At 35.5% G+C, this 24,276-nt stretch overlaps 1 protein-coding gene across 6 annotated transcripts in view; it reads right to left on the bottom strand.

Moving 5' to 3' along the window:
- The window catches only part of STIM2 (stromal interaction molecule 2), a 146,089-nt gene that overhangs the window by 22,622 nt on the left and 99,191 nt on the right, over positions 1-24,276 (bottom strand). For all 6 annotated transcript variants that reach the window (XM_082728395.1, XM_082728397.1, XM_082728398.1 and 3 more), the window contains 2 exons: positions 4,349-4,460; positions 382-497 (listed from right to left, as the gene is read on the bottom strand). In XM_082728395.1, the coding sequence (XP_082584521.1) occupies positions 382-497; positions 4,349-4,460 (228 nt within the window). The remainder of the gene's footprint in view (positions 1-381; positions 498-4,348; positions 4,461-24,276) is intronic.

Genomic DNA, 24,276 nt, shown 5'->3' on the forward strand with positions numbered 1-24,276 from the left:
GAAATCAAGTTAGGATGTATTACTCCATGCCATGGAGACGGTTATATTGTACCATTTCTGAAAGGCATCCTTCAGTGAATATCCAGCTATAATGGTATCAACATTAAAACTGTTACAAAGATTTAAAGTTCCAAATCTCGAAATTTAATTCTAAATTATCAACGAACATAGTTTTTACAACTTTTTACATCAGTAACCAGCTTGGAAATTTCACATGCCACATTTCAATGACAGAAAATCTCATCCTATATATCTTAACATACATGACATTTCCTTTATACCTAATGATTTTCTTAGTGTTCCTTCTTACTTTTTCCTTCTTTAAATAATAAATATATGATCTGATGATTCTTTTGCATCAGACTCAGAGAGAATACTAACGTGTCAGAGGTCCAAACAAAACCACATCCAGTGCCTTGAGCTGAAGTTTTTGCCTGTGACTCCGATCGCTGATTTTCAATTGAGAACTCATAAATGAAGGCTCATGTACTGCTATCCTGTTTATTTAAAAAAACACACATATTAAATGAAAATATTTCAAGTATGTAAACTTAAATATTTTAACAATACTTTTAATATTCAGTGATGGCTGCTGTAAGAGCTCATCCATGTGATTTAATACTTTATTAACATATCAAAACATACCAAAAACCTTCCAGTGTAAACTCAGCTGTACGAACACCTATGTATGTCAATTATTTATTTATTATGTTGATGTTTTTGTTTTCTAAGGTTACTTTATGCTATGATTTACTAGGATATTGAAATGTGTCAAATGTAAAAGTATTTTACAATAATTAATTACCTCTGGCATTTTACTATCATTTCACAGAGGATAAGAACATTGTACATGATTTACTTAACTTCACTAGCAGACTTTAAAATATAGTTCTCAACTTCGGTCGTATCACTTTTCTTTAAAAGTATCTAAAAAAGCCTATACCTTTACATTCTTATATGTAAATTGCTTAAAAATTAAACAAAGTCCACTGAAGTCGTGAGAGTTAGAAGTCCTCATGGAGAAGAGGGAGGGATTTAGGTAATAAAAAGTACTCAACCATTTCACCAGCAATGAAGAAACCATGTAGGGAGAAGGGAGCGGAAAAGGCACACGTGAAATAAGTAAATAAAATTACTTTGTTTTGAATTTCAAATCCAAGTAGCCCAAAGTCATCAACTAAGACATCTTAACAACCAAATATAATGCCAATAAAGATCTTATAACACAAAGTCTAATAATAATAAAATTGCTAATAACAATGACAATAAAAACAAGCATGTACTATATGCCGGGTCCTGTATCAAGGGCTTAGTCAAAATTCAAGCAAACCTCTAATATATATATAAAATTCCCATTTTATAAATGAGGAAACTAAGGTAGGGAAAGATTGAGTAACTTGCCCAAGGTTGCATAATTAGCAAGAGGTAGGGCAGGGATTCAAATCCAAATGTGTGATTCCAACGACTATACTCTGAACCACTATATTTTATTTTGGAAGGTATCAAAATCTTTTAAGTATGGAGAAGTTATAAAGCCTCCTATAACTGCTGTAGGCTTCCATAACACTTTACAGAGTAATGAACTCTAACATTCCCTTTACAAAATGCTTTCCTTCACCTCCGCAGGTCCCTTCTGTGTATGCTGCTATTACACCTTTAACGTGACAAACTGCTTAAAGCCAAAGCTAGGTCTTGTCTCAGTATCCCCAAACCTAGCACTATGCTTGGCAAAAGTAGATGCTTGATAAATGCTTGTATAATACATGAATGAATGCATGGATGGATGCATGAATGAATTAATAGCAACAATATCAATAGACTAAATTTAAGAAAGACAATGAGATGTAGTAAAAAGGATACCAAATAACAGTTTTATACAAAGTTCAGTATGAACCCAGAGGTGGAAGTGATTCTACCTGAGTGGGTGAGGATGTCAGGGAAGTTCACACAGGTCTGAAAGGAATGAGGAGGCATGTGTCAGGCGAAGAGAGCCTTAGTATAAGCTCTGGTAATAAGAATTTCAGAGTATAGAAAATCAGTAAAAAGCTCATGATAACTGACATAAAACTAACATAATTTTGGCTACCTACTGCATATGTGACAGTATTTTAATGTCACAGAAAGGAAACATAATGAATTGTTGTAGGCACATGTACATCTGTGATGTGTAATACATTTTCGTATACATTATTATAAACAGCTCTTTTATCTACAGTTACCCTACAAAAAGTTCTGTAACTCACATCTTTAAGTTAATTGATACTGTTCCTTTAAGTGTAAGTGCCATTACCATAGAAAAAGGGCTGGATGAAGGGCATTCCAGTTTTCCTTTCTCCTCCACTCCAAAAGGCTCCAATGGGCTTACCTGAAAGCTGAACTTCTGTATTTATAACTTGTCTTTCCTAGCAACATGTAGACTATTTAAAAAAATTGATCTTGATTAAATGTGATGTTATTTCAACAATTCTAGGATTTGAGTTATCGCTGATAACCTTTACATAACCAAAAGAAAAAAGTGACCATAACATTTATTGCCAGAACACCAATCAACCTATTCTATCTCGTGTTGTGACACAAAGAAACTTCCCAAAAGACAACATAAGAAAAATACTATGAGTTCCTCATACCAGGATAACAGAACTCAAAAACCCCTAATCCCATTTTAGTGCTCTACTATCCTGTTTTGACTTAGAAACTTCTCGTATTTAAAAGGAAAAACTGGGGTGCCTGTGTGACTCAGTCAGTTAAGCATCCAACTTTTGATTTGGGCTCAGGTCATGATCTCAGGGTCGTGGGATCGAACCCCACATCAGGCTCTGTGCTGAGTGTGAAGCCTCCTTAAGATTCTCTTTTTGCCCCTCTCCCTACACCTCCCACCCCTTTTCTCTCATAAATAAGCAAGCAAGCAAACAAACAAAAAAATCTATCTTATCTTTGTCTTCTTTCCAGCATCTAGTTACACCATGAACAACATAAATGATACTAAATACACACTTGTTGAATTGACTCTTATTCCCATAATTCCATCATTATAGTCATGTACAGAGTAAATTCAGAAATACTGATGTTGATGTTCAGAAAATATTTACAGGAGATATGAAAATTTTGGATTGAGTTGAAAATTTTCACATTTTTCAACTCAATCCAAAATCCAAAGTCCAAAGCAACAAAAGCCACTCACTCAAATACAGTATGTAAGTAAACTGATTAGAAATACAATATGCACATCTCATCACATATAATAATAAGACAATAATAATGGCTTAATCTTTTTTGATAAAAGAAACATTTGAGAGAATGTAAAATAAGCAGTCTTCCAACGGCCAGGTTCTGGTAGAACCATTACAAATTTCAACATTTAAATCTTTAAAAATTAACAGGGCACCTGGGTGGCTCAGTGAACTAAGCATCTGCCTTCTGCTCAGGTTGTGATCCCAAGTTCCTGGGATGGAGCCATGAAACCCTTGTTGGTCACCTACTCAGTGTGAAGTCTACTTCTCCCTCTCCACTGCCCCTCCCCCTGGCTCCTTCTCCCTCTCTGTCAAATAAAATCTTAAAAATTAAAAAAAAAAAAAAAAACTTAAAAACTTATTAAGTTAAAAAACTTGAAAAATTATTAAGTTAATTAATGTAGATTTAGAAAATAAAATTCATAAGACTAGTAACAATAATTCCAGACACCTAAGGGATTAAACTGGCATCCTAGACTTCGGTGTAAGATCTGTCTGGGTTCAAATGTTGAATTGGGCAAAACATTTAACTTCTCTATTTTTTTTTTAATTCCTAAAATGCAAAAATACATAGTTAACTTTAACCATGAAGTTTAAATGAGGTAATACAGAGTACCTCCATGTAATATACACTTTAAAATGGTTTTTACTAAACCTCATTTTTTGTTTTTTTTGAGGTTTAACTTACAGTGACTAATACTGAGCGGTTATTGTTGTTATTAAAAGAATCTAATTAAGAATGACCCATTCAAATAGGTCTTTCATAAAGGTAGATTAATATCAAATGAGTATGTTTTTGTCATATCTACCACATGGTCAGAGGTTGGCCCTCTAAAGTTATCTAAAAAAAAATGCAGCTGGCCTATCTTCTACTTCCCAAAATTACTATCTTTGGTAATAAATTTTTAAAAGAGTTTGATTATTCAGATAAGAAAAGTTGATTAAAATTGCAAACTCACACCTTAAAAAAAATTAAAGAATGGATATATTTATAATATTTCCTTTGAGCCCTTAGCCAGAGAGTCAACTTACAAATCTGGCACTAAAAATAACATCTAGTATGTAATTCTCCTTGAGTAAAAAAAAAAAAAAAATACATTTGGATAATAAAGACTAACCTGGGAAGCGTTGTTCCTTTGACATTATTGTCTCTAAAATTCTTTTCATATTGGGGTAGTTCAACAAATTCTATCAACCACTGAAGCGTATCCTCAAGGGTCCAATTATGAACTGCAAGAGATAAAAGGGGAAGGCATATTTTAAGCACATCTGCTTTCAAAACTTGTGTAATTTACATATATATTTATATGTATATACATTCACACATACATAAAATTACTATAATTTCAGAGGATGTTAATTGAATTTTCAATTCAATTCAATTGACAATAAGTACTAACATGATATTTGGCATTCTATCAGAAGCTGAAAACAATGGAGACATACCTCCTATACTTAAGAGCTTATAATCTATGACAGAGAAAACATGAAATAAAAAAAAAAAATTAGCATGGTTAATTCTAAAATAAGCAACTATGTAAAATCTTTCAGGATGAAACAATCCATCATTTCTCTGGATGTAAAAAACACTTATAAAACATGTACCTAATTATTCTTTCATTTTGTCATCCATCCATATAATCCTGTAAACCTTCTGAATATCATATCAGGTCCCATTCTAAGCCCTGGGAATATGTTAGTAAACAAGATGCATAAAGTCCTCGGCCTCATGGGAGAGGGGAGGGGCAATCCACAAGACATGGAAGAAAAGTGGGGGAAATTCCAGACAGAGAGCAGCTATTAAGAAAGAAAGGAAAGCTGTCAGGAGAGCCTCTGAGGAGCTGTTATCTGATTTGAGAACCAAAACTTGCAAGAAGCTAACACTGTGATGATCAGGGATAAAAATATCCCTAACAGAAGGAAAAGCTAGTGTAAAGGCCTTATGATTGTACTGAACTAGCCACGTTTGAGAGAAGGAAGCGGTAAATAACCAATGTTTTCAAATCTACGTTTACCCTCAATGTGGAGAAAGGATTATAGGAGACAAGAAGGAAAACAAAGAGCAGTAAGCAGGACATTCATTTATATAGCTGTCCAAATGAGAGGTTATTGCCTGGGACTACAGTGTTAGCAGAGGATTTGGTGACAGACAAGTGATCAGATTTAGGATATATTCTGGGGATAATGCTGCTAGATGTGCTCACAAAATGGATGAAGGTTGTTGGCTACAGGAAAGTTTAAAAAAAAAAAAAAGTACACAGGGCGGTGCCATTAACTGTGATAGGAAAGACTAGGACGGAACAGACTGGGGAGGCAAGTAGGAATGCGTGACAGAGATCAAAAGTTGCTTTTAGACATGTTTTATTGAAGTATTATTAGATATTTAAATGTATATCTATAGTAGCAGTCAGTTACACAAGTCTGGCGCTTCAGGAAAAATGAGGTTATAAACAAAGATATAAAAATTGAGAGTCATCAGCATTCGGTTGATCTTTATGCTGAATGAGATCCCCCAGGACAGTGGATTGAGGGAATGGCCCAAAATCATCAAGAAAATGACCAGTTATAGCATCTCTTCTCTTGGACACTTATTTTGAATTAAGCTCGTTACATTCATTTCTTCCTCTAAGCCTTACTTAAAAACAAACCTCATGAAGCACTAATATGAGTATCTCCATTTTTGAGATAAGAAACTAAAAAGTCAAGGGGACCAAGATGGTCAGTAGCAGGACTACATAGGAACCCAGGCCAACTGACTGTAGGACCTGACTATGCTACTCTAAAGCACTAATACTAAATAGCAGTAGAGAGATAAACAAACAGTTAAAGATTGGGAACGACTTAGACATTCCTGCTTGAAGCATATGGAGGACAATAACAACATTATCCAAAGGGAAGGATCCAAGTGTCCTTAAAAAATTAAGAGCTCCATATTGTCTGCATTTAATTTGAGGGTTTGGGAACACAAAGTGCTTACAGGCCACAAAAAAAGTCAAAAGAGAGTGATAAAATAAGTGAGCAGTAAAAGCAGACCTAGGAATCCATCTGTGTATATATAAATTTGAGAAATATCTTTCTGATAAACTACAGAAAATTATGAGTTCACTTTTGCAAGCAAAGCTAATTCTTCACAATCTGCATTTTCATTAAGTGCTCAATAGAGAAAAAGCTTAAATCACAAATGAAAAATTAACTAGCAAAAATTCATTTAAGAATTACACATGGTAATTGATGATTTTCTATTGAGACAAAGCTTTGACTATTTAAAAATCTCTCCTTCATGTGTTTCTGCCATATGCTTGGATACATGCCCAAGGCTGCTGTATCCATTTAGTCAAATAAATTAGAATACCAGCCAAAGGTTCAGGCCCTCAGTGCTTTCTACTGAAATTAATATATTCAAAGTAGCCTTTTTTCTTTTAAGTTTCTTCCCATTCAGCATGAACTGCACTGAGAATTGCTTGTCTTGATTGCCAAGAAACCAACAGTGCAGCTGCACCTCACACACCCACACAAAAATCTCAGCTAAGAAAAAAGGATAAGATTCTGTCATTTCTATTGCTGTTCAACTGATCAACAAAAGTCCCTGATCTCAACACTCCAGCACATCAAAATATTCCCCCAATTCCCAATAAGCCAGCACATAAAGGAAGAAAAATCGAATAAAAATACATATTTAAAGTGCCCAAATCCCAGCATGACTCTACTCTGTAAACAGAGTATTACAGTGGCTCTAAAGTAATTTTCTTTATAATGAATCTTTAAAACAACAAAATTCTAACTCAGAGCACACAGTTTACTTTGGGAGAGGCTCACTTCTCCCTATGCCTTTTGGTTTATTCAGTAATACCTAGTAAATACCTTCACTTCTCACGACCATGGCATGTACTTTACATGAGCTTTCTCTGATCCAAATATACTAGCTGTCTTTCAGTTCTTAGGAGAGATCATACTGTGTCCCTCCTCAGGGCCTTTGCACATGCTATTTCCTCAGTATGATTTTTTTCTCCATTGCTCTGACTCATCTTTGTCTCTTTACTGAGTTTCCCTATCTCAGTTAAGACTTCAGTACCTCAAGGGAGGCTTCCCAAACATTGTTAATGGTCATAAATCACTCTGTACTCTTTAGGCACAGCATTTAACTAATTATAGCTATTTATTTGTATGACTTATTGTATGATCATTTCAACATATGTTTACTTCACTAATGAATTGCTTCTTCCTTCTATTCCTAGCATATGGTACACAAAAGATGCTCAACAAAAATTACCTGTTTGATCCTCTTGAATAAATGAAGTAGAACAGGTATTGTGAAAATCTACTTCCACACTTTAGTGAGGAAGTAATCAGAAATAGGACTTTGTACAAGAAATCTTTGATGGCAAAGCACTCACTCATTTAAGAATTATTACCTGGTTCCTCATCACCGCCTTTCAGGGCTCTTTCACATGTGCTGTTGCTAAACAGAACTTCCACCAGAGGGCAGCCCGAGAAGGAGACTGCATTTCTTCAAAACCTAGATTTCCCATCTGCAAAACTATAGAAAAGCCAATTTCTATATGGCTAACTTATATTCTTTCTGCTAGAAACTGTGTCTCTGAGTGATTTTTGACATTTATTCCAAGGCTAAAATAAAGAACTCCGGAATACAGAGACCTTATTCTTGTCCCAGCTGTGTCACAGATTCACTAGGACACGACAGCCAGGTGATTAATTATGAGTCAGTTTCTTAACACAGAGAATGATAAAATTAATCTAGACCACCTTTAAAAATTCACTCAAATTCTGATTCCATTATAACAAACAAAAGTTGGTGTTTAAAATATTGCTAAATAGCTAGCCTAGAAAGTAGATTATAAAATACTGACGGGGGAAAACTAACTCTTAAAAACTTTCAAGACAGACACAAAAACTGCTGCTAAAGTGTATTAAACACCAGGAGATTTGCAAACATTATTTCAAATACTCATCGCAACAACCCACTGAAGTAGACACCTTGATCACACAGAACTTAAAAGTCTATGAAGATGAAGTTCTTAATTAGACATAAAAGATTATTAGCAAATGATCAAACCAGGTTTATTTCTAGAGTTGTTAACCACTGTGCAGTAAATTGCCTTTTCAGATTTAGGTAAGGGGTCCCAATAATCAAATTAAGCAATACAAGTAGACAGCTTATGCTCCAGTCATACCTGAAGCCATACCTGCAGCTTTCTGAATGTACCACATTCCCCCCTGCCACTCCCTCGACCTGGAATGGCTTTCCCTTCTTCCTCTTTCTCTGCCAGGCATGTTTCTTCCCTGGCCTTTAAGACTCAGATCAGCAAGTCCCACGTCCAGGAAGTTTCCCCTAAATGTCCATTTTCAGATTATAGTTGCTCTCCTCTGTGTCCCTCATCATAGGTACATATATTTGCCACAGAATGTATCACATACTCTCATGGAATTGCCCATTTCTGTCTTATCTAACCCTGGGTGAGGAGTTCCTAGAAGGCAGGAACTTTTCTTTTTTCTTTTTTAACGTAATATAGTGACTGTTAACACCAAAAAGCCACATTCCTTTGACATAGGATTTTATATTTTATTATACCCTTTCACTTACATTCTCATTAAGCCCCCATAACCACATTTGAGACAGTTACTCTCTCTACAGCCAATACAGAGAACCTTAGCCAGAAGAGGCCAGTAAGTACACAAATGGTCACACACGTCTATGAACTAGAAGAGCTAGAATTTGAACTCTCATTTTCAGAATCCAAGTTTACTGCCAATATAGGTGTCTCCTAATTTGAATACCACACTGTTTAAAACTTAAAACACATTTTCTCTTAGAAACAAACCTTCTAGACGCATAGTACTAATAATAATACAAGAGTTAAGCATTATGTATGAGCAATCTGCTATAGGTAATTGCATTAATGGATTTGGGATTCCACTAGAGACATCAAGGACACATTGTGGCCTCCTGGGCCTGGAAGAAGTAACACAATAGCTCAATGGAGCTATGCCAGTTCTTCATCATGAGTTGACTCCTGGGACTTAGAAAAGCCTAAATGATAAGACTTTCTAAGAGCCAAGGGACTCAGAGCTGGGGCAGGGCTCTGGCACAAAGAAGGTGATGAGGAACAGGAAAGAGCAGGGACAGGATGGTGAGTAGAACCAAATCTTCAGGAGATGAGTGGGTGTGAAGATGTAGGATGTGTGGGGGCACACGTTTATGGATTTTCACGGGAACAGAGGCAAGATAAGGATTCTCCTTTTCATTATCCCTCCCCCTTGCTGCTCTCAACAATGCTATTTCTGTAATAGGGAATGAAGTTCCTGATTCTACACCAAAACAGCTTCCCTCCCTTCCCCTTCCTCCTTGCAAGTCTCAGTGCCACCATGTAATTATTCTGATCAGGCCTTGAAAAAGAGGGAAAATGATAACTGGACCTAAGGGGAGAGCAGCTTTTAGACAGTAAGAGGATTTATAATAATGGGAGAATGACAAGATAGAAAGGGCTAGAAATAGCCAGCAACAGAGAGAGAAGCTAGCATTCCTGTGGCCACCCAGCTGAAGAAGCCTTCTAAAAGAAACACATGAACCATGCATAGGTACATCCTCCTGTACAAACTGGTTTTAAGGAGAAGAAACACTGCAACTGAAAGTGTTCTCCCCCAACCCTGATACTTAGTATTTGTATCAAACAATACATTATACGTGATGCATTATTTTCTAACTGCATCTTATGTCTCTACTATACTATAAGCTTCCATAAGGCAGGAGCTATGCAGCCCAGCATAATGTTGCCATTTAAGTATCAGCTGTATGTGTAACGTGTTTTTCTTCCCTAAAGGCGAAAACCAAACCTGCTGTATTTAAGTGGGTCTACTGGCTATAACATGTCTATAGTTGTGTAAAAGACAAAAAATACTGTTTTCATGATATCATATTTCAAAGCTGCACTGGAGAATCCTTGACACCAAATCAGAATCACAGAGACCTACAACATCCTGGAAGTTAGAAGGTGCCACTTTACAGCGGGGTGTTTGACAGCAGGATGAGATGAGAACTTATGTGCTTCCAGTTCACCCCTGCCTTAAGTATGATATACACAAACCAGTGTGAAAGATACACTTCAGAAGATTAAGATATACATATTTACTTGCTCCTTTCATCTATAAAAGGCAATCTTATAAAACCAATGCACCCAGTGTACTTAGCCATATACCTGTATTAAGTTACAAGCCTAAAAATACAAAACAGCTTAGTGAAGTACCACCATATAAGTTTTCATCTGTTATATTTAATATAAGTACATGCTGTCCTAAAAACCTTCAAAGACAATTTGTAAAATCACCTAAATACTATGAGAAAAAACTGATTCCTAATTATAAAGCATTAGCGTGCACATAGAACATGTTAATAATAGCAGTAACTAATATTGTGTGAGCACTTGGCAATTTCCAGGAACTAGAATAAAGGCTTTACGTGAATTATTTCATTAAATTCTTTCAACAACCCTATGAAATGGGTTTTACAAGTAATATTATAATCCTGGTCCACAGATCAGGAAGCTGAGGCTCACAGAGTATGTGTAAATTCACACAAGGAAGTAGCAGAGAGAGGATTCAAAACTACCCCTGTTGACTTCAAAGCCCCAACTTCTAACCATTATACGGCCTCCTCCCCACCTCCTCTGCATGATGAAAACATTTCAAAATACAGTCAAGTCACCATCAGCCACGTCAGAACTTGGATATAACACACGCATTACATTTATTCTATACTTCATGTCTTAATAGCTCTCCGACTATTTTTTAAAACCTGCAATATCCTAAATTGATGGTAAAAAAAAAAACTCGTTAAGGGGCACCTCACAGGCTCAGTCAGTTAAGCGTCTGGATCATGATCCCAGGGCTTCCTGCTCAGCAGGGAGTCTGCTTCTCCCTCTCCCTGCTTGCTCACTCACTCTCTCTCCCAAATAAACACACACACACACACACACACACACACACACACACACTCACTCACACACGAGTTGGGGTGCCTGGGTGGCTCAGTTGTTTGAGCAACTGACTCTCCATTTCAGCTCAGGTCATGATCTCAGGGTTGTAAGATGGAGGCCTATCAGGTTCCACGGCCAGCATGGAGTCTGCCTAAGATTCTCTCTCCAACTCCCTCTACCCCTTCCTCCCTCTCTAAAAACAAAACACACATACACACACACTTGCAACGTATTAATGCTAAGAAAGCAACTGGCATAACAGTTTCTTCCGGCAAACTAATATATTTTAAAAAAATCAACTTCTGATACCATAAAATAGTACTGCAGAATTAAATACAGTACAGTTCAATACACACTCACTATCTTCTATTAAAGCATGAAAACATCTTTATAAGTACCAAAAGGTTTGGTAAAAGGGAGGAGAAAGAATAAACATGATTAACAAAATATTAACATATTTAACATAATTAAAACATTGTTAACAAAAGCAACTACACTTAAAGTTGGCCATATAAAATGGTTATTGAAAGAAGTTCTAGATTTTGCAGCTTCTTGATAAACAAGCAAGAAACTATTTGTGGGGACACCTGAGTGGCTCAGTCAGTTAAGTGGCTGCCTTCAGCTTAGGTCACGATCCCAGGGTCCTGGGATCAAGCCCTGCATCAGGCTCCATGCTCAGTGGAGAGCCTGCATTTCCCTCTTCCTCTGCCTCTGCCTGCTGTTCTCCCTACTTGTGCGCACGCTCTCTCTCGCTCGCTCGCTCGCTCTCTCTCTCTCTCTGTCAAATAAATAAATAAATAAAATAAAAATCTTTTTAGAATAAACTTACAGATAAATAAATATTTGTGGCTATAAAAATAACTGAATTATTGGTATATTTATATGAAGTACTGTATTCTAAAATATATGTGCATACCAGTATTAACCACTTCTCTAAATTCAATTTCACTTGAGATTTCAAGTAACTAAAGCCTCCGAAAGTCTCTTTACAGTGACATAACTTGCCAAAAGAAAATGCAATTAATCTAAGGTACAATACAGCAGGGCTTTGATGAAAAGCAACTTCAACTAAATGCAACAGAAACAGTTAAAAATTACTTTTTAGAATATAAAAGATGAAAAAGTTTAAAGCTTTCCACATTTCATCTTATCTCAGCCGGTTTATAGATTTTGTGGTATGACTTCTGAGTGAGGCTAAATGATCAGCTGCTCTGCATGGTCCAGACAGGCTTATCTTTAGAACGGTGCCAGAATATGAGCTCCTCATTTGCACACTGCTTGGCGGGGCATGTCTCTGTAGCATGGACTACATTCCTGCAACATGCTATATTTGGACACCTAAAAGCCACACCCTGAGCTTGGGAAGTCCAAATATTAGTAGTTGTACTAAAGACAAATAAATACACATACTGTCCCTCATGAGCTCCTTAACTTTCACCGTCCAAGAATTACATGTAATTTTTAGGCACTCTTCATAAATGCTAGCAAATGTCTGAACATTTAGAACATAAAAGTTACCAGGGTGTCTTCTTCTCAAGAGTGGTAAAATGGACACTAAAGGAAGACTTTATTACTTTTTCTCTTGTAAACTGCCATCTTATTTTAATTTAAACAGGATAGAGTATCAGCCTGTAATTTCATGAAGATGGTGAGGAATAACAAAAACATACCTATAAAATAAAACCTGGAGAAACACTGAGTCTTAAAATTTTATGACTGTTCTGAAGATTAACAAAATGCATGTGGAAATGCCTCTAAGCAATGGTGTGAAACTACAAATGTAAATAAGTATCACAATAAAATAGTAACAATGAATCAGAAATTATTTGTAATTAATGAAATGCAAAGAATACACTTTCTTGAGTCAACAAACCAGTGGACTCAGAGGCCATAAAGAAAACTAAATGTTTAATCAAGTTTTCTTAAATACCTCACTATTGTATTAAAGACATCACCTTAAGGACAGGGTGGTCGCATCTCTGGTTATGCATTCTTTCGTGTCACACTCAGCCCCTCGGCTGCCCATCTTGCCCTCTTTTATTTACTTTTAAACACTGAACTGAGAATAAAAAGAGCATTTCACATAAAATGAAGGTAAGTTCTTTAACGGCAGACAACACTTCTCATTCATTTTTATATTCATTCCCAACATGTTGTACAATGTCAAAAATATAGCTACCACTACATAAATGTGGAATGGCAGATATGTCTTAGGAACTCAATTAATGTTTGTTAGATGAGTGAATAGATGACAAAGTGATTCTATCAACCAAGGCTGCCAGGAAAATGTCACCTTTGTTTACTCCTTTTAGTGGCGCTTCTAGATAAAGCAGCAAACATTTTCAGAAGTATTACTAAGTTTCATAAAATGGAGCAGATGCTGCTTTTCAAGAAATATGTTAACAGAAATTCTACTTTTAAATGACAGCTTTACAAATGTTTGCTTTAATTTTCTGTTATTAAAATTATTTAAAAAGATCAATTTTTTTTCTATTGGAATTTGAAAGTTTCTTCAAAAGAATTTTCTCTACATGCAACTTGGGATTCTTTTATTCAGCAATTTTTTTTAAAGATTTTATTTATTTATTTGACAGATCACAAGTAGGCAGAGAGGCAGGCAGAGAAAGAGAGAAGCAGACCCCCTGCAGAACAGAGAGCCCAATGTGGGGCTCGATCCCAGGACCCTGAGATCATGACCTGAGCAGAAGGCAGAGGCTTTAACCCACTGAGCCACCCAGGCGCCCCATTATTCAGCACATATTTACTGAGTTCACAGTAATTACTACTGGGCACTGGATAAAATAAATATAAAACATCAGAGTCAAGATATTATCACTAACACTATTAGAAAGCTCAAAAAAAAAATATATATATATACTGACTTTAAGAGGGAGTTCAACAAAAAATGAACAGAAAAGTCCAGTTAATAAATACTTTCTTTCTAAAGGGGATTAGAAATTGAGTTTTCACAGCTTGTCACACAATCTCCAGGTAGGAAAAGGCACTACATTCAAAACTTTTTAATCCTAATTTCTTCTAGATAAAAAAATTCACCAATTTCAATGACAGAAGTATTTTCAAGACTCGGGCAGTTTCCATTTTAGTATGCAACTGCATATGCCTTTTTCTAGTACATTTAGTGTTTAGAAATTTAACAGATCCCAAATATTATTAGATGCATTTACTTGGCAGATAACATTTCCCAACCAAGGCTTCATTTACTATATAGCGTAGTGGTTTAACTAGTTATTACTGACAAAATAACTTTTAAGAAAAGTTCTCATTTTCGGAGTACTGACACAATGGTTAAAACATTAAAATACTAAATAACAGGGCGCCTGGGTGGCTCAGTGGGTTAAAGACTCTGCCTTCAGCTCAGGTCATGATCCCAGGGTCCTGGAATCAAGCCCGGCATTGGGCTCTCTGCTCAGCAGGGAGCCTGCTTCCCTCTCTCTCTCAGCCTGACTCTCTGCCTACTTGTGATCTCTGTCTGTCAAATAAAATTTAAAATAAATAAATAAATAAATACTAAATAACTTCCCCATTCAAAGGGACCCTTGTCAATAGCTAGAGTTCTAGGAAAAAGGAAAAATGTGAATAATGTACTTCAGTAATAAAAATAAAGACAGACTCACTGACAGAGTGTCACTGGAGAGCACTCCTCTCCAAAGTTTTTTCAAATTCTCAAGCTTATTTCAAAATCTTTCAATTACCCAGCAGTGGCTAGATTCCGTTAAGAGGATGAGAAGACAGGCAAATGGTGATCAGGGTATACATAACTGGGACACGGGATGGGGTGGTAGCTCTGTGAGGGTGGAATCTATACATGGCAGACTCCTGAATAAGGTAGCAGCCCAACAGAGTCAAGGAAGTGGCTAAGTAGGGAGGCGGGGGGGGGGGGGGGCGCTCTGGCAAATAAGAAAATATATTGAACATAACAGCTAGGCTTTTCATGATGAGTAAAAGCAGGTACAAGTAGGGAAAGGGATTAAGCTAGAATTGATCCAGTAATGTTATACTGGTAGCAGTATGAACTGGTACCAGATATCAATGATACTCAAGGCTTTTTAATATATAGACAGAAATAAATACAAAGGTATGTATTTCTAACCTGTTCACTGAGAAGGCCTGGCAACAACACCTCAGTAGCAATAAACATACCTAGTGCACAAATCACAGTTTCGAAATACAATTTCAACTCTATATAACCAGGAGTCCTTGAAGAAATAGCTGTTTCCAGGGCTAGGGCTGAGAAATAACATGAGTCTGGAACATCTTTTTTGTGCCAGAAAGTAAAGAGGAGCTCAAAAAATGATGGAGACATACACAAAATAATATAGAAGTCAGCCAGCTTGAAAGGCTTTCCACTAGCCAAATATGATACAATTTGAGCATCAAAATAATAACAGCAACAAACTATGACCCACTGAATAAAGCAGAAATCCAAGAGTCCACAAGGATATAAATCAGTAAGTGCAGAAGATCAATCTTCAGACCATGAGATTCTGAGATTCACTATTTCTCCAATTTCTACTCTCAAGATATATCTGTCTTCCTCCCTACCATCTCCACAGGAAAAGATTTTGATAATAAGCTGTTTAAATCTCTTCCTTACAGTAGAATGCAACTAATAAATAGAAGGAATTATGTAAACCAAAAAAATTACAATGAGAGTTAATCAACTGAGGCAAGAATTGCCAACAGACGCTACAACTAGTGGGTGCAAGGGATATGAGGAATATGCTTTTACAAAGTCTCCAAGTTTCTCTCCACAAAAAAAATTTATTAATTACAAAAGAAAAGAAAGTAACTTTACAGTTAAAAACAAAGACATTATCTTAATGAAGTGATCAAAGATAATACCATCAGTAACCAAATAAATTGATCCCATATGCCACTTAAAAAGATGTAATGAGAAGGATCATTTCTGTAACAGTCTAATCCACAATGCATTACCTGGATCTAACCATATGAAACCCTCAAAACAAATTCTAATTTAGATGCAATCTGTGAAAGGTCACTCATGTTAAGTTTCAAGCCAAAGACAGGAAAGTCCAGGAAATACTATGGAATTGTTTCAAATTGAAGAAGACAGGACAACTGGGTATAATGCATACTCTTGGATCCTTTGTCTATAAAGATCATTATCAGGACAAATGGCAAAACTGGAATGAGGGTCTCTGGACAAAGTATATGTGAGAGCTCTTTGTTCTGGTACAGCAAATTTCATGAAATTTAAAACTGGTTTCAGTTAAGACATTACAATTTTAAAAAGAAGTATTTCTAACCCTTTCTTAGTTATGTAGGTAGAGTTCTAATAATTGCTGATTTCTCTAGTATTTTGTAGCTTCTGTTTTTCTTCAATAAAGTACAGTAATCTTTAAACCCTAACAATGATAACTGTAAACACCAGGCCCTTATTAACTATCAAGTATTATCCTAAACTCTATATATTCAATAACTCATTTAATCCTCAATACAATCCTCTAAGGTAGTAGTACTATAATAAACTACATTTAGAAATGGGGAAAGTTAGGAAAATGGAGATTAAGGTACTTGCCCAAGGTCACGAATCTAGGTAAGTGTTATATAAAGAACTGAATACAGGCAGTCAAGTTCCTTTGGGATACTGTCTCTCCAGGAAAAGAATAGGTTTACTTCAAGGTTTCTCAAGAAATTAGTGTCTAAAAGATAAGAGGCCCCAGGAATTATGTAGCCTCAGAACCCATAAAGTTTATTTGTTGTTCATTGTTCACTTAGTACCAGATTGAAAAGATATAAGATACTAAATTCACACTATTAGAAAGCTCCTAATACAGATTTAGGATGTTTATCCTGCAAAAAACTAATAAACTACTATAAAAATATTTATGATACTTTTTGAAAACGAAGACTTTAAAGGAAAACCAATTCCCTTGACTTACGTTACATTCAGGAATTATCTGAAATTTTAGTCGTTTTTTTTTTTGTAAGGAATAATTACATTGTTTAAATTACTAATACATGTAAACTTTACTATTTCTCCACTTTTATGGGCTGGAATTGAAATAATCTGTTTTAGAGTTTTTTGCCTTTTCTATCGTCTATTCAATAATTCCCAGTTGTATTTCCTTGTTCTCTTATAATCGACTTATTTCTCAGATCCCAAAGTACATTCCTATTTTAACTTTTTTTTCCGCCTGGGCCCCAGCTGTGCCAAAGGGAAAGAAAAGTAATTCTGCTTATTTTAGTGAAACCGTTAGGTGACAAACCAACAAGCTATTACCAAATAATTAACTTCAAAGTTCTTAAATTATAAATTGTCTTTTCTTATACTTGTTATTCCATGAAAACAATATACTTTATTCTATTGAGTAATAATTTTTATTTAAATGAAAATGTTGACAAACCAGAAATGATCACCTCTAGCTCCCCACCTAACCAATTTACTTGCAAAATAAACAAATCCTTATATTCCAGAAGATGAACTCCATAATTATTTGTAGGTTTCCACATGCTATCAATCTACAAATACTAATGAAAATATTTTATACATTTGATATTTCAGAGAACTCTGCTCCTTGTTTCCTATTAATACACAAAAAAGCAAAGACACTCACAATGATACAAAATTCATTTTTGAAAAAATATCACCAGTTTTTCATTAAAAATCTGGATCATAAGGGGAGGAAGGGAAAAATAAAGTCAGATGAAATCAGAGAGGGAGGAAAGCTGTAAGAGACTCTTAACTATAGGAAACACTGAGGGCTGCTGAGGTGGGGGGTGGGGTGGTGGGCATTAAGAAGGGCACTTGTTGGAACACTTAGGTGGCTCAGTCAGTTAAACATCTGCCTTCAGCTTAGGTCATGATCTCAGGGTCCCAGGATAGAGCCCCACATCAGACTCCCTGCTCAGCAGGAGGCTATTTCTCCCTTTCCCTCTGCTCCTCTGCCCTGTTTGTGCTCCGCCCCCCCACTCTATCTCAAATAAGTAAGTAACTAAAATCTTTAAAAAAAAAAAAAACCTTAAAAAAAAAAAAAACATTGTGATGAGCAATGATATGCCACTGATGAATCATCACTGAACTCTACCTCTGAAACTAATAGGTTAATTAACTGAATTTTTAAAAAATTAAATTTTTAAAAATATGGAAAATGAAGACAGCATTGTAAGCTACAAAACTACCATTTCTTATAGTAGCCTAAGTCACAAAGAAGTATTGCTTTTCCTAGAATTGATAATAAAATATTACCTATAACTACTTATAATGTAATAAAGCTCTCTTTATAATTTCATAAAAGCATATCCTACAAGACAATCAATTCTCTGGTTACTTTAATAAACTTTACACTCAGTGGCTGTCTGTGAAGTACAGAAAATCTGAAATAGCTGGTAAGATTCTAGAAAGGGGAGAGGTGGAGTAAAATTTACTATGTAACTCTCCTTCAAACTACATTATCAGTCGGACCTCTCTGGTACCTCCCTCTTACCAGGTCACTTCAAGAGCAAGGCCTCACAGCCTTCCACTTCTACTCCTGCCCCTTTTCTTCAAGAGTCTAAGACCCACACAGTTACTATGGTAAACTTTTCAAAAAGGAAATCACATCCCTTCTTTGCTCAAAACTCCAAAATGAAGCTAGATGCACAAAGACTACATTATACTTAAAACAAATCCCGAATTCTTTATTAGGCCCTAAAGGTCCTATGAGATCTGGCCCTTATCATCTCACAGATCTTATGTCTCCTACTACTCTCCCATCCCTTCAGGACCGTCTGGCTATACTACCTTGTAATCCTTTCAATACTTTGAGGTCACACCAGCCTCAAGGTCTTAGCCTGGCTGATCCTTAAATCTGAAATATACTTCACCTAGACGCACCCCACCCCCCCACTTTTGGCTCACTCTCAACACTCCCATCTATAACCAAATATCACTTCTCTGGAGAGTTCTTCCTAAATGACAGCACTTTAAAAGCCCTCACTCTACCTGGACACTGACTATGTGTTATCCTGCTTTACTTCTATCCTATCACTTATCTGTTCCAGCACTTTTATGAGTGCATGTACCTACATGCACACATGCAAACTTATTTACTATCTTTCTCCCTAAAAGAGTATTAACTTCCTGAGGGTAGGATATTTAACTTGCTCAATGCTCCATCCCCAAAACCTGGAATAATGCCATCTCACAGGAAGCACTAAATATATGTTTGATGACTTAATGAATGCATGGAGATGTAGGTGATTTTTATCACTTGTGATTAATAAAATCATTGATGATAAAGTATCCTTACAACAAATTTCCCAATTATCTCCTGCCACTAAAGTAAGACTTACTAAAACACACATGACTGATCAAACTTCAAAATAAAGCTCTATAGTAAAAAAAGACATAATATACTATAATTTCAAGCCACTCAACAAAGCATTTTGAACAATCAGTTATGCACAGGAATTTATTAAGCATTTAGTTTTATGATAAATTCAGCCTCCATTACTTAATATAGTGCAGGTTCCATTGGAAACTAGAAAGATTACTTTTTTGGGCATTCCTGAAAACCATTCAAAGAATCTGGACACAGCCCTAAAACATCTATCCACTAACTTAAAACTCAGTCTCCCCTTTTTTCAATTACACATCCAAAAGCTTCCAATTACAGCTCTAAAAGAGAATGCAATCTAATGTCAAGGTCAGATTCATGCAGCTAAGCATGCTTATAAAAAAGAGATGAGAAAAATTTAGACAATTACCAAAGCAGATCAATCTTCAACTATCTCACACTGCAATCTGGGACATGCTTACCTTTGCTAAGGTCACAGGCTCTGGATCAGTGGGTATGCAGCTAGTACACAGAAACCTATTATTATTCACTGTAGTAGTAGAGCTGTAGCACTATCATTAAAATTCTGCCAGAAAATATCTGGTACTGGTCAAAACATGGAAAATAACATTAGAATTCTATATTCTTACAACATATAATTCAGAAACCAAATACAAGCATAAGCAAATTTAAAAGGTAAGGTCTTTCTTGGAGCCTCTCCTCTCTAAGTACTCAACTTCCCAATTCCCCTTTTCCCAGCCCACCCTAACCCCCTTCCAAAAGTTCAAGACATTGTTTTTAAATTGTCATTCAAATTCTTCATAGGAAATAAATTCTATGATGGATTTGAAAACATTTAGTGACATATCTGTGATTGAGTGCCAGCTAGCAATTCTGTCAACAAGACTGTCTTATCTCAAATTCACCTTTTATTGGCTAATGGTATCTTTTCAATCCATAAACCAACACAAGTATTCATGAAGAAAACAAAGGCTGACATTAAATGATGTAATAAGGTATAATCCCAATTGCCAAACCTTATATATAGTACTTTTTGAACAAAGTACTTCCTGAATTGAAACTTCTTTTAAATGTTTAACTTTTAAAAATGTCAATTGGGTGCTTCCCTGTTTCTTTAAGCACAGTCACACCTACCAGTTTTTAAGAAAACCCTTCCTTTGGGGCGTCTGGGTGATCAGTGGGTTAAGCCTCTGCCTTCAGCTCAGGTCATGATCTCAGGATCCTGGGACCGAGCCCTGCATCCAGCTCTCTGCTCAGCAGGGAGCCTGCTTCCCCTTCTCTCTCTCTGCCTCTCTGCCTACTTGTGATCTCTCTTTGTCAAATAAATAAATAAAATCTTTAAAAAAAGAAAGAAAAGAAAACCCTTCCTTTGATCACACTAGCCATTTGTAACTGCCAATTTCCCTCCATTTTCTTGCCTATACCTTAAACAGAGGGTTTGCCCACCATTTCTCTACTTCTCATCTACTCACTCTCTAAGATCATTTTTTATTTGAGGTTAAAACACAAGTAACATAAAAGCTACCATCTTTACCCATTTTTAAGTGTACAGTCCAACAGTCGTTAAGTGTTCATATTATCGTGCAACCATCATTCCATCGAACTCCAGAATTCTTTTCATCTTATAAAACTGAAAATCTGTACCCACTGACCAATAACTTCCCATTCACCTCTTCCCAAATCCAGGCAACCACCATTCTACTTTCTGTCCTTATGATCTTAACAACTCCTACGAACCTCATATAAATGGAATCATATAGTATTCATCATTTTGTGACTGGCTTATTTCACTCAGCATAATGTCCTCACAGTCCATTCACGTTATTTCACTCAGCATAACGTCCTCACAGTTCATTCATGTTCTAACATGTGTCAGAATGTCCTTCTTTTTAAGGCTGAAGAATTTTCCTTGTATGTATGTGCCACATTTTCTTTATTCATTTACCCACCGATGTACATTCAGGTAGCTTCCACTTAAATCTTAAAAGACTTATTCTTTGTATGGGACTCAATTCCCCATACCAATGTTTAAACTGATCCTTGAGGGTTAATGATTTTCTTCTTGCCAAGACTAATAGTTTTTCATCATATTTCTCTATATCAGAACTACTAGCCACTTTTCATCTCTTCTCTCTCTATCCCCCACTAAGGAAGGGAGGGAGGGAGAAGAAATGATTTACAAAGATTCACATAATGTAAAGAGAATAATAACATAAAAGATGGCAATGGAACAGGGAAATAAAATGAAACTAAGAATGCGCACAAAATATACATGAAATCCTTAAAAACAGCTACAAAAAACAGACAAAGGAAACAAGATAAGCATAAATCATCTTATCAGGAATTCATCTGTTCCTATGAAAGAGACCTAAAAAGAAAAATTATTTGTGAAGGCTTTCAACAGATATCTTCCAATATGGTAGATAGATCATGCCCTCAATTATACAGCCATCCATTATCTCAAGAAAACTTTCCTCTCTAGACTTTCAAGACAATGTACCTTCCTGATTCATCTCCCATATTTCTAATGGCCATTACTTATTTCATTAGCTAAATCTCTGCTTTTGCCTTATTAACAGTATTCCCAAGGGTGCCAATTTTTTTCCCTATTCTTATGGAACTCTCAACTCATATGACTTTATTATACCTTTATGTGAGTGAGTAACAACTCTCTGTTGTTAATTTTGTTCAAGAACACAGCCCTTGAGCAACCAGAAGCTCCTAGTGATAAACACTTGTTTAATACTTTCTTTTTACCTGATTACATGCTAAGAAAAAGATTGATAATGGAAGTAAAAACTTAATTTACTTCATTGGAACTGACATTTGCTATTTCATTTTGTCATAGTGATTTAGACTCTTACTTTTAAACTAATAACTTACATAACCAGTTAACTTTAAATCCTCTAAATCAAAAGTATCTAAATGGCCCACCATTTTCAACATATGGAAGAATTCACACTGACAGAAAGAGAAACAGAAGACTGGCCAAATGTTAGAAGAATGCTTATTACGGATCTCATATTGAAGAACACCTTAACCAGATGAGAAAAAGTTAGAAAGTAAGCTTTATTTGTACTCAGCACTCAATTTAGATAAAATAACCATCCACAGAGTGAAAAGTATTTAAGTATGACACACATACTATGTGATTTACCCTATTTTTTTACCATTCATTCTAAGCCATATATTTATATATGTAATATAACATATATTATACATATGTGATTCAGGATTGCAAAGATGTTTAGTTTTCAGAAACAAGCCATGCTACTGAAACAGTTCTTTAATATCTCTGAAAATTTTATTTTCATTGTATTTGTAATTTGCATTATTTCTATTATAATTACTTCTAACCTGCTAAGTAACATTCAGTGTAGCAAAAAAAAAAAAAAAAAAAAAAAAAAAACCAAGTAAACAAAGACTTTTTCGAAAAGAAAAAAGATGTTTGCACAACTGACCATCTTTGAAGAGAATACTACCATCAACAAACAAACCCCTTATCCAAAGGGATGAGAATAAAATTGTGCTCCGCCTAAAGTAGAATTTAATACAATGAATCTCCTATAATAATATATATTTTAACACACAAAACTCTAACCAGAGTCCATCCTACCCCCCCACTTCCCAAAACAATGAATGGTAAAGCAAAACTTAACACAAATTCTATATAAAATCGATTCCCAACTGTTGGGGAAAAGGAAGAAAGAACAGTAAGATGTTTCAGAAAAGCTACTGTTTTCTAAATAGTCCATCACGGTGAAAAGTGGACAGCCCTCATTTTTACCTTCTGCAGAAGGTTCTGTTACTGTACTCCAAACTTGAGGTATCCCTTGAGTCTGTGAACATAGCAGAGGAGAAATGTAGAATAATTCAGGTACACAGAAAACCATAATAAGGCAAATTTACAATCAATTTTAGAATTGTACTTCCTTAAATTGTAAGAAAACTTTCATCATATGATGAATTACCTACTGGAAAATTTGTTATTCGAGGAAAAAAATGAGGCTTGCAACCTATCTATTTCATGAGTTCCCGAAGAATAGAAAATGTCAAATTTCTAGAACCCAAAGTACAGAAAGATGTGATAGGTGATTGGTCTCTGCATCCTGTTCTGAAAAGCGGTCTCTATTTCAGAATAAAATTTTTAAAAAGTATAAAAGACACAGCTGTCTCAAAGTGAACAATCTTCCACAGATTAAAAGGCATAACTAATCCTAGCAACTTAGTATACACAAGGATTCTAAATCTCTAAAAGTCAAATATTCTGAAGTAAAAGAGGAAAAGGGCCAAGAGTAAAAGAGAAAGAGAAACAGGAAAGAAGAAAATGAAAATAATAAAAACCAAAGCAGCCCCAATAAATAGATATGAAATGAAGGAAAGAGGGAAACTGAAATGCTGACATAAAATAATGATTAAATAAGATCAGAAACTTATTGTGAGTGCTCTGAATTCACATAGATAATTTTATCAAAAAAGAAAACTTTTTGATTATTTTTAAAAGAATACAATTTATGCAAAGTACAAAAATCAATTCTGACTAACACAGAACAGCGTTTTGCAAACTGATCAAATAATATTCACGTTACTCGTCTAACAAAAATTTATGTTAAGCACACTTAAAATTTGGCTGACAGAGTAAATGAACAATATGTTTGTGTTGCCTATTCTCCACATACAAGAAACTATGACTACAAAAGGCCTTTGTTAGTAGTACAAATAATGACATTTGTC

This window comes from Mustela nivalis (genome assembly GCF_964662115.1).
Source record: "Mustela nivalis genome assembly, chromosome: 4".
In the NCBI taxonomy this organism is placed as follows: domain Eukaryota; kingdom Metazoa; phylum Chordata; class Mammalia; order Carnivora; family Mustelidae; genus Mustela; species Mustela nivalis.